At 44.5% G+C, this 13344-nt stretch overlaps 1 protein-coding gene across 1 annotated transcript in view; it reads left to right on the top strand.

The window, feature by feature from the left end:
- Nucleotides 1-1107: 1107 nt before the first annotated feature.
- The window catches only part of LOC131290500 (uncharacterized), a 35775-nt gene continuing 23538 nt past the window's right edge, over nt 1108-13344 (top strand). The window contains exons 1-4 of the mRNA XM_058319649.1: nt 1108-1112; nt 3462-3587; nt 3667-3722; nt 3953-4460. Coding sequence (XP_058175632.1) covers nt 1108-1112; nt 3462-3587; nt 3667-3722; nt 3953-4460 — 695 coding nt within the window. The remainder of the gene's footprint in view (nt 1113-3461; nt 3588-3666; nt 3723-3952; nt 4461-13344) is intronic.

Here is a 13344-nt window from a genome sequence, read left to right as displayed (position 1 = left end):
CAATCTGGCCGATACCGATCGGTTTATGGCTGGCCGGAAAGTCCATGCAGATCAGCAGCTGGGATCCTTTGCGATGGTCCACAAATTTGACCGCTCGGATCTGGACCACCTTCAAGCGGAGAGCGTCGTCAATGAGAAACAACGGCAGCAACTCGTCCTTGGTTTGGTGCCCGTTACAAACGCTCCGCTGCGTGGCAAGCGAAACCACCAGGCTGTTAACGTCGTCCGTGTGACTAAGTTTGCTGGACTTAAATAGTTACTTCAATCATCCTCGCCTCCTTCCGATCAACCTCCACTTCCTGAGTGCATGATGACAGACCGGTTTTTCTGTGACCTCTCCAACAGAGCCCCGTTGATCCCGCGCCTCTTCTCGGTCTTCAGGAGGCCAAAGATTCCTTAGAAAACTAGCTATTTTCCTTCCGAAATGTGTGGTCGCAAACTTCCGGATTAGCTTTTGGTGCTACTCGTGTGTTAGTTCAGTGTAGACGACGTAAGATGTTGTCGGGAAGGCATACCAATGTCCTTTCCATCCCCGGTGTCCTCCAAACAGCCAAGGGTGACTTGCGAGTGCGACGTTGGTGAGGTAAAACACGTCGAAATTCGGCACGGCACGTGTGCAAACGTTTTACGTACGATTATTACCGCGCGCGGTCAAAACCAACTGTTTTAGAATAATAAAGTTACTTGTCCTTGCTTTACTCTTTGCGAAAGAAAAGAAAACAGCTATCAGCTTCGTTTGCATGTCGTTTCCTGTGAGTAAAGTGTAGTTTAAGTGTGTTGCGAGTAAATTAACGGGTTCCAATTGTATTTAGACATGTTCTATTGCGAATTTTAGTACTGTAAGAACTGCATTTTGTACGTGCGGACAAGAACATGCAGTTTTACTAGTTGTTTAAAAACAAATGTTATCAAAACCGATTATATAGGCCATAAGAAGACCAATTACAAGGTTGTAGAGGCTAACTGCAGTTGTTATTCCACATTTTTGTATGTTTACACACTCGTTTCTGATTTGAAGAATAAATAAAGTCTTAAATAAGGTTATACTAAAGAATTTTAACCCTTTTTGTCGACTTTTTATTGCGTATTATCCGAAAATAACTGGAAATGAGGTAAGTAAAACAACTTTTAATCACCTTAAAAAGAGTTATTTTAAAGTAAGTTAAATAACTTTTAATTAAACTAAAATATTACCACAAATTTCAGGCTTTTTTTCCGACAAAATCCTGAAAAAATCAGATTTTTTGGTCCAAAATTGCATTTTTTAGCGCGAAAACCGTCTCTCCGGTTCAATTGACAACTGTCAGCTGACAGCTGTCACCTGTCAACCGCTTCGGATAACCGGTCAACCGTTTCGGCCGAACCGCCAACTGTCACCTGTTTCCCGCCAACCGGTTCGGCCGAACCGGTTTAAATTTTGTGCTACCTCCTACGAAACTGGTAATCCTTCGCTCCTGTTACTTTTCGGCCAAAAAGCCGGTTTTTGACGGTTTTTGGGGCCCAAACCCGAGCGGGCCCGACAATTTTCGACCTGAAAATTTCAACTTTTGTAACAGGAGCGCAGGATTTTCAGGAGGTAGCAGGAGCAAAATTTTTATCGATTTTTCGACCTAGCCTGGTACTTTTGGGCCGGGTTTTGAGGATGAAAAATTCAACTTTTTTAACCAAAAGTGATGTGACTAACTCATTCTTTTCGGATAAAATGCAATATTTTCGGATAATTTGAAGCTTTTGTTACTTTTTTCGGATAAAATTGCTATGTTTTCGGATAATTAAAAACTTTTCAACTTACCTAAATAAATCTCCCACATCACCAGGCTAGGTCGAAAAATCGATAAAAATTTTGCTCCTGCTACCTCCTGAAAATCCTGCGCTCCTGTTACAAAAGTTGAAATTTTCAGGTCGAAAATTGTCGGGCCCGCTCGGGTTTGGGCCCCAAAAACCGTCAAAAACCGGCTTTTTGGCCGAAAAGTAACAGGAGCGAAGGATTACCAGTTTCGTAGGAGGTAGCACAAAATTTAAACCGGTTCGGCCGAACCGGTTGGCGGGAAACAGGTGACAGTTGGCGGTTCGGCCGAAACGGTTGACCGGTTATCCGAAGCGGTTGACAGGTGACAGCTGTCAGCTGACAGTTGTCAATTGAACCGGAGAGACGGTTTTCGCGCTAAAAAATGCAATTTTGGACCAAAAAATCTGATTTTTTCAGGATTTTGTCGGAAAAAAAGCCTGAAATTTGTGGTAATATTTTAGTTTAATTAAAAGTTATTTAACTTACTTCAAAATAACTCTTTTTAAGGTGATTAAAAGTTGTTTTACTTACCAAAATAACTCTTTTCGGATAATTTAAAGCTTACTTACCTCATTTCCAGATATTTTCGGATAATACGCAATAAAAAGTCGACAAAAAGGGTTAAAATTCTTTAGTATAACCTTATTTAAGACTTTATTTATTCTTCAAATCAGAAACGAGCGTGTAAACATACAAAAATGTGGAATAACAACTGCAGTTAGCCTCTACAACCTTGTAATTGGTCTTCTTATGGCCTATATAATCGGTTTTGATAACATTTGTTTTTAAACAACTAGTAAAACTGCATGTTCTTGTCCGCACGTACAAAATGCAGTTCTTACAGTACTAAAATTCGCAATAGAACATGTCTAAATACAATTAGAACCCGTTAATTTACTCGCAACACACTTAAACTACACTTTACTCACAGGAAACGACATGCAAACGAAGCTGATAGCTGTTTTCTTTTCTTTCGCAAAGAGTAAAGCAAGGACAAGTAACTTTATTATTCTAAAACAGTTGGTTTTGACCGCGCGCTGTAATAATCGTACGTAAAACGTTTGCACACGCGCAGTGCCGAATTTCGACGTGTTTTACCTCACCAACGTCGCACTCGCAAGTCACCCTTGGCTGTTTGGAGGACACCGGGGATCGAAAGGACATTGGTATCCCTTCCCGACACAATCTTACGTCGTCTACACTGAACTAACACACGCGTAGCACCACAAGCTAATCCGGAAGTTTGCGACCACACATTTCGGAAGGAAAATAGCTAGTTTTCTAAGGAATCTTTGGCCTCCTGAAGACCGAGCAGAGGCGCGGGATCAACGGGGCTCTGTTGGAGAGGTCACAGAACAACCGGTCTGTCATCATGCACTCAGGAAGTGGAGGTTGATCGGAAGGAGGCGAGGATGATTGAAGTAACTATTTAGGTCTAGCAAACTTAGTCACACGGACGACGTTAAGAGCCTGGTGGTTTCGCTTTCCACGCAGCGGAGCGTTTGTGACGGGCACCAAGGACGAGTTGCTGCCGTTGTTTCTCATTGACGACGCTCTCCGCTTGAAGGTGGTCCAGATCCGGGCGGTCACATTTGTAGCCCATCGCAAAGGATTCCAGCTGTTGATCTGCATCTACTTTCCGGCTAGCCATAAACCGATCGGTATCGGCCAGATTGATATCCTGCGATCACCGGCAACGCATCAGTAGTTGTGGGGCTCGCTTTCGCATCGGTTTGCTGGACAAGTTCTCGCCCTACAGTGCAAGAAACAACAAGGCCGCCTATCCGTACGAGTGTCGGTAAGAGATCAGGTTCCCTAAGATGTAACTCCTCCACTGTGTTCGTTTCCGATTACTCCACTGAATTTCCCACACGCAGGAACTTTACGATGAAGGAAAGCTGCTGGTTCGCGTTGACCTCATCCAGTCCCTTGACATGACTACTTCCGGAACATGAAGAACGCCGAGGACGTGCTGTACCAGATGTGGCGCAATCTGACGCTCTCGAGCGGCAACGATCCGGCGCAGTTCTGGGACTATCTGATCAAGGAGCAGTACATCAGCATTCTCGCCGCCATCGAGTGCGGCGGACGGCTTCCGGCGGGTACACGAGCGTCTCTTTGCCTTCATCCACGATTCGGCCGAGATCAAGTACGAGATTCTGCGTGGTGATGAAGCTTCGAAGGCACTCTCCGGGCGAACTCTGGTCGCTGCCTACTGGCTGTTCGTGGTGTTCCTGCTCGCGACGTTTACCGTAAACCTGGCCGCGTTCCTCACGGTGGAGCGCATGCAAACACCGGTCCAGTCCCTTGAGCAACTGTCGCGCCAGAACCGCATCAAGTACACGGTCGTGCAGAACTCGGACACACATGAATACTTACGCAACATGAAGAACGACGAGGACGTGCTGTACCAGATGTGGCGCAATCTGACGCTCTCGAGCGGCAACGAGCCGGCGCAGTTCTGGGACTATCTGATCAAGGAGCGGAACATCAACATTCTCACCGTCATCGAGTCGGCCGAGCCGGTGGCGAGTGCGGCGGACGGCTTCCGGCGAGTAAACGAGCGGCTCGATGCGGACTTTCCCGATGCGGAGAGCCTCGGTGGGGTGTTCATCTGGACGCTGGTCGGGCTGGCGCTGGCCATGATCACGCTGTTCGGCGATGTCCAAAGGTGCTATCGGCGCAAAGAGCGGGCCAGAACCATCTTAGAATGCCAAGAAAAGGAAGATCGAGCGAGGATTAGGTGTAGGAAGGTTAGGTGTACTCAATCATGTAGGTCTCTTGGGGTATTTTTGTAACATACCTTAATATTTAATGAACAGGACACGGTAGGGGGCAATAACGTTCTTCCGGCAAGTAAAAATGCCGTGATAGACATTAAAAGAAAGTAAAACTTACGTGAGAAGTTAGTAGCTTTGTAGGTTAGTAAAAGCACATGGTTTCAGAGGAAGTCACTTTGACAGAGTGGCGGTGACAAGTGAGAAGGCTTAGTGACAGGTGAGATGGCGTAGTGAAAGGTGAGATGGCGTAGTGATAGGTGAGAGGGCTTAGTGACAGGTGAGATGGCGTAGTGACAGGTGTTCAAATCAAACCGTTATCACACTAGGACGGACAATGTTGCAATCGCTGTTACATTTTGGTGGTGTTTTCGTTAGATATAAATAGGATCGAACGATACTACAAGTAGCTGTGAAAGTAACAATGTAAACTCAGCTTTTGGATTGTTTTACAATAATATTTCTCCAAAGCATCTCATTAAGTATACCCGAACTTAGGGTATAGTAAACTCAAGGATATTTTTATCCTTCTACTAACATCTTATATTGTTGTGTGGCTTGTTTGAAAAGCTGATTTCACATTCACTTTGAGGCACTAACGGAGCAAATCCTTGTGTAATATAGGTTATTAAATGAAAACTTTACTTGGAGTATGGCTTGGTGATTCCCCTTTGCTTCCTCGTCGGAGTTGTGACCCCAAGCTTAGGGAAAGTTGTTAAGGATCATTGCCTAGCCTAGCGTGGATGGATTTCAATTGATTTGGATAACGTGTATGCTTTTTAATGTAACTGGAACTGTGTAGATAACCGCTGGTTGAAAGAAAGTTTGTTGATGCTTGTGCAGTGTTATTTGGATTTGGTCTCGAGAGGTTGGCAGTTTGTTAGTGAATGTATGTCTACACAGTAGTAAAACTTTTGTAGCTTCAACTCTTGTGGCCAAGAAAAGAATAAATCTGTTTGAACAATAAAATAATACTCACATAAACACACACAAATGGTGTCGCAGCGCGTCGAAGGTTTGCAAACGAGCTGAGGGGCCGCAAAACAAATGGCAAACGGCTCCATCGAACACGACCTGGCCGAAGAGCTGGGGTTAAGTCGAGTTCCGCGACCCCTGTGTATTAGCTGGACCGGTAACCAGAAACGCAAGGAGACCGGATCAGTCCGCTTAGCACGTACACTTCCTGGCGCCTTTGACGATAAGTAAGCGCGATAAAGACTATTGAAGAAATTCGGTATCACTGTCCAAGCGATACGAACACATTACGGGAGCGAAAGCCGACTCCTCCGCTGGCGTTAAACCTCAGGTGTTGATCGGAGCGGACAACTGCACATCGGGGCAAGCAATGTTGGCCTAAGAGGGAAAGGCCAACCAACCGATTGGTACGAAGACGACAAGGCTAAGATGGACCTTGTGTATCCTTGTCTTCTACCGCCGCACAAACACACTACTCACTCGAAGCTGCCTGGAATGCTGGAAGAGGAAACAATAGAGACAGATAACCGCTTTGAGATTGGTATCCCATGGCTTGATGGAAACATACGGTCACATACTTAGAAAAGAACTGCATCTTACGGATCCTTATATTGATGCTAATAAACCAGTTGTTCCTCAGCGTTATCGGTGAAGCATTCAATCTACGCAGACGCATTCCCATCGGGCCATGGTTCCAGCGGTCACTGATCCTGCTGACATTAGTATCCGCCTGCGGAAGGAAGCCTCCGATCGCCTTCGAGGGACAGTTCTGCAACTCTGCAGCCTACAAGGAAAGGAATTGTAAAAGTTAGTAACGAGGATGCAATCTTACCAGGGGACCAGCCGATAAGGATCCTCGAGGATGCAAGGAATGACGCGCCAGCACGAGGTCGGTAGTGACAGCCAGATAGTAAACATGTTGACTATCGCTGCGGGGAAAGCAGTTTGAAAAAGGAGCTGTTAACCGGTTCGAAAAATCTTCAAACAACATAAAAGCTAACGAAAAACGATAAAGCAGTGTATATTGTTAAACGGGAGGTGGATGTATCACCCGGAACATTCAATCGTTTCCAGCTTGTAACGCTTTTTGTGCAACGCGCACGCGTAGTTCACTTTCAAAGAAGTAAGAATTATTGAATACTAGCTCGAAGCTCGGGGAGGGAAAATGCGACTAAAGTGTTTATTTTTCCTCCGTTTGTTCCCTTTATTTCCGCTCCGCATTTCCATCAGTTATTCCTACATATTTGTTTAGAGAAAAGGTAAGAAAAGTAGCTTGTAGGGTTTCGTATCGTTATCAGTTTTAGAGGAGAAGACAAAGAAACATAATATAGTAGTAGGTTGTAGAAGTTGCTAAAAACATATCCTTAGGGAGCCTCACTCTATTTGTTAACGGTTTAAACACAATTCTAAGTATTGTTTTAAGCATCAAATGTCATCAAAAACGAGTGTACTGATAAAATCAATTAGAAAATCAGTTAGAGGGATGAAAAGTCTGTTAGCCATGCCGGGATTGACTTTGAGGTCCAGCTGTTGTTAAAAATGCAGGTTTTGAAATTTACTTTAAACTCTTGATAGGGGATAAAAAGAACGAGGGGAAATAAATGCTGGCTTGCAACGGTGCACAAGTGTCTCTTTTGGGTGCTCTCTGTTTGAACCTCATTTATATCAGCTGCATCATTGCTCCTGTCACGCGGATGGGCTTTGCGAAGAAAGTGTGATTTCAAGCCGAAATGCTCAATCAAGCGGGGAACTACACGGAACGGTGCACAAAATGGCGGCTGGCGGGGGCGCAGGATATGCAGGGATGCAGGGTAGGAAGGAATGTGACAGGCAGAATTTAAAATCCATCAACCAAAAGGCTAACAAAATTGACCAACTGATCCCGCGCCGAAAGGAAAGGCGCGGCCGGGGATGGGAAAACAAATGGTGGAAACTCGGGCGGACAGGCAAATGGATGGGTGGAAAACGCGTAGCTTGGTGTTAGAAAAGGGTTTCGATGGGAGCACGCGGGTGTAGGTGGAATGATGAACAGGGGGCAATTTGTTAAAATTTGTCTAATTAAGTGGAAAGAAAATTGTGGCGTAAAACGGCGTTTCGTGTGCCGTTTTTTTTTGTTTTTATTTTGTCACTGGGGTGTGTGGTGTGTTTTTTTTTCTTCGCGCTCATTTGTCTGCCTTTTCCCAAACCGTTTACTGCCCCTCCTTTAGCTGCCAGTTTCCACCATTTGTGACGGGCGACTTTCGCCTCGCCATGGCTCCTTGACTTATGATTACCATTCTTCTTTTACGTTTTTTTTCAATTATTTTTTCCATTGCTTCTTCCGCACGCGTTCCATTGTTTTCTTGGTAAGGCGAGCCCAGTCATTTCACTCTAATCACCATTACCAACTCCACCAGGGGTTTTTCAAACGTTCGTCTCGCCTTTTCCTCGGTCTCTCTTCGCTGTCAAGAAAGAGTTGGCTGCAGCGCTAAAACGAAGAAACCCCAAAATGGGGGTATTTCAACGTTTCTACGGGGTGGGTGAGTTGGGAAACAAAATTTTGTACCATTTGTTTAGAGATTTTTTTTACACTTCTGTTTTACTAAAAAAAATACCGAAATAGCAGTGTAACGATTTATGATCGCAGGAGAGAAGGTAAGGTGAGTTAGGAAGAATATTTTACTACACGTAAACGGATTAGAATAAAGTTATGCATTGTTTGTTTTGGTCCCAAGGTTTTCCTTTTTCTTTGATTCACAGTGGATTTTTTTAAAAGATGTTCTCCTGTGCTTAACATGTCTTAGCTGCCTTTTCTACCAATAAATAAAACTAGTCATTAAGAAAACCAGTACATTTAGTGTGCTATGAATTGGCACAAATACATTTTTTTAACTAAATTAAGCCATTTAAAAAGTAAGTAATGATTCTTTGATGCAATTGAACTAAAAAAGTGCAATCGAGTGCCTCAACATGTTAGTTAATGAATACGAATGCTATGAGGAACAGCAAGTGGAATCGCATACGGAGTCGATTAATTTTAACGATGATTTAAAGAGTACGATCAACAATTTTCATGGTCGTTACTTCTAATTCATTTGAATTGACAAATGAATCGACTATTAAGACTATTTTTCTGCTGCAATTTCATGAAACTTTGATCTGAAAAATATTAGAAAAAGAAATGAAAAACAATTCCGAAAGCGTACGGTTGATTTCAAATTGAAAATGTAGTTTCCTCGCTGGTGACGAAACCTTCTCATTTGCAAGCGGCCTAAAAAAAGACTTTAAATTGAACCAAGCCACTGCAATCGATTGCATGAATCTTCACCGTCAGCAGGTGTCTTCCCTGTCTTCGGGGTGTTGTTATGTGAAGTATGTTGCGACGATGAAAAGGACCGTCCGAATGAGAAAAAAAACCCCAGACAAAAAAAAAAAACAATCGCTTGTGAAAACTGGTCACCTCAAACCTGCAAGCCAGAGAACGAAAAAAAAAACAAGAATCGTCGCACACGCTCGAAGAACACCAGGTTGTTGGGATTAAAAAGGGGTAATAACACGGCTTAGACTGCCAACAACGGCACGCTGTCGCGACCGTTGAGTTTTGAACCTGAAAATTAAATTAAGTGAAATGATTTAATGGCCCACCTTGGGCCAGGGTGTCGGGGCGCATTTATCGCACAATCTATCGAGCGGAACGCACCCCGTTGGCCCTTGGGTGTCAACTCACCGCCGCCAACCGCCACCTGGCCCCTCGCCGAGGTCGCAAAAAGGCAGCACCGGCAAGCGAACGATCGCGTCCCGTTTGACTGACGAGTGACACATAAATTGTCACCTATTTTCAGATCTCATCCCCGGCCACCCGCCCATCCCCCGGTGGTCATAAAACCTCGTCCCATCTCCCTCGAAAAAAAAAAGCCGCCGTATGCACATATGGCCCGACACCTCAGCGGCCTGAAATACCTTTCACTACAATCTAGCTAAAATTGTCTCTAATTCCGTCGCTGCTTGCCTTACCTTGCGACACGTCTCAGTGGCCGATATGAAAAGCCGGTGCAATTGTCGCGATCTACCGGTGGAAAACCCTCCCCCCCGTCGTCGTCGTCGCCAGGGAAAACACGCAGCGTCACACGAGGTGTAAAAACATAACAGATGCGGAAAAAACGAAAGCAAAATCGAAAGAAAAACCCCTCGCACCACCGCACAAGGTAGAACGGAACGGAACCGAACATTGTAGTGACACGAAAAGGGGAAAACTTCTTGTACCAAGCGGAATGTTTCCGTACAGTAATTTGCTATTTTCAGTGTGTTCAGCTCCGCAGAGGAGAGAGTTTTCTCAAAACTCCTTTGCCGCATGCATTCTTTTCCTTTTTCTTAGCCTTCGGAAAGCGTTAAGGAACGCAGTGATGCTTAACCGTGGGTACTTTTATGCTCCTGTTGCGGTTTCCGTTGCGCGAAATTGGATGGTTTATGGATTTCTTTATTTTCGTCCCTCAGCACGAGGAGTAAAACTAACATTTCGCACGTAAAAAGTTCATAACTAGGAGTTGGCTCTTCTGACCACCTTTTTGAGAGCAGTATACATACAATCTGACTAGAGTTGACCGCATATAGATCATTATAAATTAATGATGGCATACTTAACACCGGCTAAATAGCTGCCTAGAAAAGATAAATTCTTACACAAATCGTAAAAACCAGTTTGAAAATAATGAAAAACTTGCCCGCCGAACTTGGTGACGTTTGAAACGAAGTTACAAGTCATTAAGAGTCTTAAAACAAAAGAAGATGAAGAGCGTTGGTTTGATGGTGTGAATGGAAAGTCGTTAGAATTTAGAATAAATGTTATTGACTAAATAAACAAATGTGAACAAACGCAAAACTGTCAAATAAACTACGAAAAGGTTGTTCGGTTCGGTTTTAACACTTTATGTCGTTCTCCTTTGGCTTCTTCAAACCGATTTGCCTACCAAAACAATTCAACGAACATCAAAATCGAAATATTTTGCAACAAAACTGCCATGTGCGTGGAGGAATCGCCGTGAACAAGAAATTCTAATTGACGATCAAAAAACCATTTGCACCTTCAAATGCCACGGCAAAGAAGCAATGCAAAAAGGCTTGCACCACAATTTGTAAGCGGCAAAAGAGATGAAAGCGGCAAAATGAAATGAGAGGAAAAAGTAAAACGATGGAAACCTGAGTATATCCGCTCCGCGAAGACACGCCGGTCGGTACCGAGGCGCATCGAACGGCGCGTTTTCTGTGGCCACCAAGGGAGCAATGTACCGGTCGCATCCACACCTCCCACCACCACCACTCGTCACCACTTTCCAGAAGCCGGAAAAATCGGCCACAACGCACGTATATTACTCGAAACGATCGCGAGATGCGTTCAACCGTTTCACGAGGTGCGAACCTCCCCGCCATATGTTGGTGGGGGAGGGGGAGGTTAGGGAGATGACTGTGGGAGTCCCTCCCGCACTATGGGGAAAAGGCGGACATTAGGCGATGAATAGTATGATAATTTAAGTTACATTTCCTAGCCGTAGACAAGTTAACTAAGATAATTTTGTTACAAAACCGGGTGTGTGCTGTACATTGCATACCTTCAGGCGCTAAAATATGATAAATTATTTATAAAAGTTTAAAGCTTGTAGAATAGTTGCAATGTTGGCTTTGACACGTGCAAACAATAACAAAACATCCCAAAATGTCCTTCGATTCTCGTTAAAATTAGTAATGTCCATACAAGTGCCCCATTGTGCAGCGTAGCGCACCTTGCGGTCGGGAAAACGGGCGATCATGCCGCGGAAAACAACCGTTCCGTGCGGCATTTTGAGGTCGCGTTCGCGAGTGTGTGTGACTAGGGGGTTTGAGGGAGAAGGAAGGTGGTGAGGGGGCTGTAGCACCCGGTGTCGTTGGGGACCGGGTCCATGTGTCCAGGTACGGTGCACACCTGCCGAGCATAATTCATCCGAAGATTTACATGCTCGCACGCTCTCCCCGAGGTTTAAATCGATTTCCACCGTTTTTCTCCGACGTGTTCAAACAAACGGCTGGTTTGTTTATTTTTAGGCCACCCCCCCTGCCGCGCACCGCCGGTAGCACCATTCACCAAAAACCATTGACCCAGCGGGAAGGTTTTTCTCTTCGCGGGAAAATGCTTCAATCACACCGTTTTGGCTCCGTTTTCCCTCGTCCCATTCATTCAAACCCATTGGCACCGGCGTTTTTCCTCACACCTCACAAGGCGCGCGTTTCCTCCCCCCACCCACCTGTCATGATCATCCTGCACCCCTGTTCACCCTCGCCACCCGCCCATCGATCACCTTTTCATCTTCAATAACAATTTTGTTTTTCGATTGTGTTTTGTTTTGGCGTTCAATTTATGTCTTCCGCGCCGCCACCCACCACCCACCGGGTTCGGCGGCAAGAAAAAGACTACCCTTTTCCTCCGCCGGGCACCCTCGCAAGGGAAGCAGGTGCGACAGGTGCTGCCGTCGCTGTACGCGCTGGCCGTATTTATGTTTTTGAGGTTTTTCCCCACGCCCCCGTTTTTCCCGTACCGAGCCAAGCCGAACCGAGCCGAGCCGAGACCGACGACTGTGCTGTGTTGCTGTATGTGGCCACCGATGTACAGCTATATCTAACGTCCACCGGGGCGAACAGGTACGTCGGATGCTGAGGCGGGATTTTGGAACCGGCTGCCGACGGCTGGAAAAGGTTTTTCCGTTCGTAAATATTGTTTCACTGCCGTTTTTACCTGATTTAGTGGCTGGATTTATCCCTTATCAACATTCTTCTATTCTTTTAAACTTTCTTCTTTCGGTCAAGTAAAATCTCTGTTTTACGTGATTATATTTCAACGAGTTTCATCATTGTTTGATCACTGTTGTACTAAGTCAAATTGAGTTTATGGAGGTTTTTCAGGATGGAAAATAGCTTTAACACGTTGACTGCCAAGCGTTTTTAGCACACTTTCTTAGTACAATCTGTTTTCACTAAAATTTGTTTATAACATTTTTTAACCCAACTTTTTATAAGGCTAAATATGTAACTTTAAATATTCATGTTGCTATCAAAAAATGATAGCCATGACAGTCAACATGTTAAACGGTTTTATAAAGGATTAATCACAGCATTTATGAATTTTTACTCTTAAGAGGGGGACTCAATGATATGCATTAACAAACATCGTTAGAACCATGATAAAATTGAATATGTTACTTGGGTATGAAAAGCAACATTAACAAATTTGCTTATCATTTGTATGAATTATTTTCAATTTTATTTAATGTTTTTCTAACATGAAGGAAACCTATCGACAACTAGCAAAATTATGGTGAGAAAGCTGTTGGCATTGCGTATATAGCTTGTGGTGCTTGGGTAGAACATAGTCTCCATGCCTTTGTCACTGCAAAACATGCAGCAGGACGTCGTTGGTCATCGAAGGAAGCTAATGTCTCGATTAAATTTACCGGAAAAATACTCTACCCAGGCTGCCGGTCGCAGACTCGTGACCGCTTTCCAATTATAATTCCACCCAACTTCGAATTCTGCCATCTCCCGTTTCCCCCCTCCCCCTCCCCCCTCCCACAATTCTTCACCTCTTGTTTCCGACAGAAAACGTGGCGAAGACAAACCGTTTAAAAAATCCAAAAGAAAGTGAAAGGTAAAAGAAATTCACTAAAAAAAATGGCGACATGCACCTTTCGAAGCAGGGGAATTGCAAACCTTAAGAAGTGTCCAAGGTGGGCGAACGTCTCCAACCACAATGCACAGCCAAAGTGCTCTAAATAAACTGGTCGAAACCTCCGGGGCGAC

This window comes from Anopheles ziemanni, chromosome X (assembly GCF_943734765.1).
Source record: "Anopheles ziemanni chromosome X, idAnoZiCoDA_A2_x.2, whole genome shotgun sequence".
Classification (NCBI taxonomy): domain Eukaryota; kingdom Metazoa; phylum Arthropoda; class Insecta; order Diptera; family Culicidae; genus Anopheles; species Anopheles ziemanni.
This window is presented reverse-complemented; position numbering and strand designations above follow the sequence as displayed.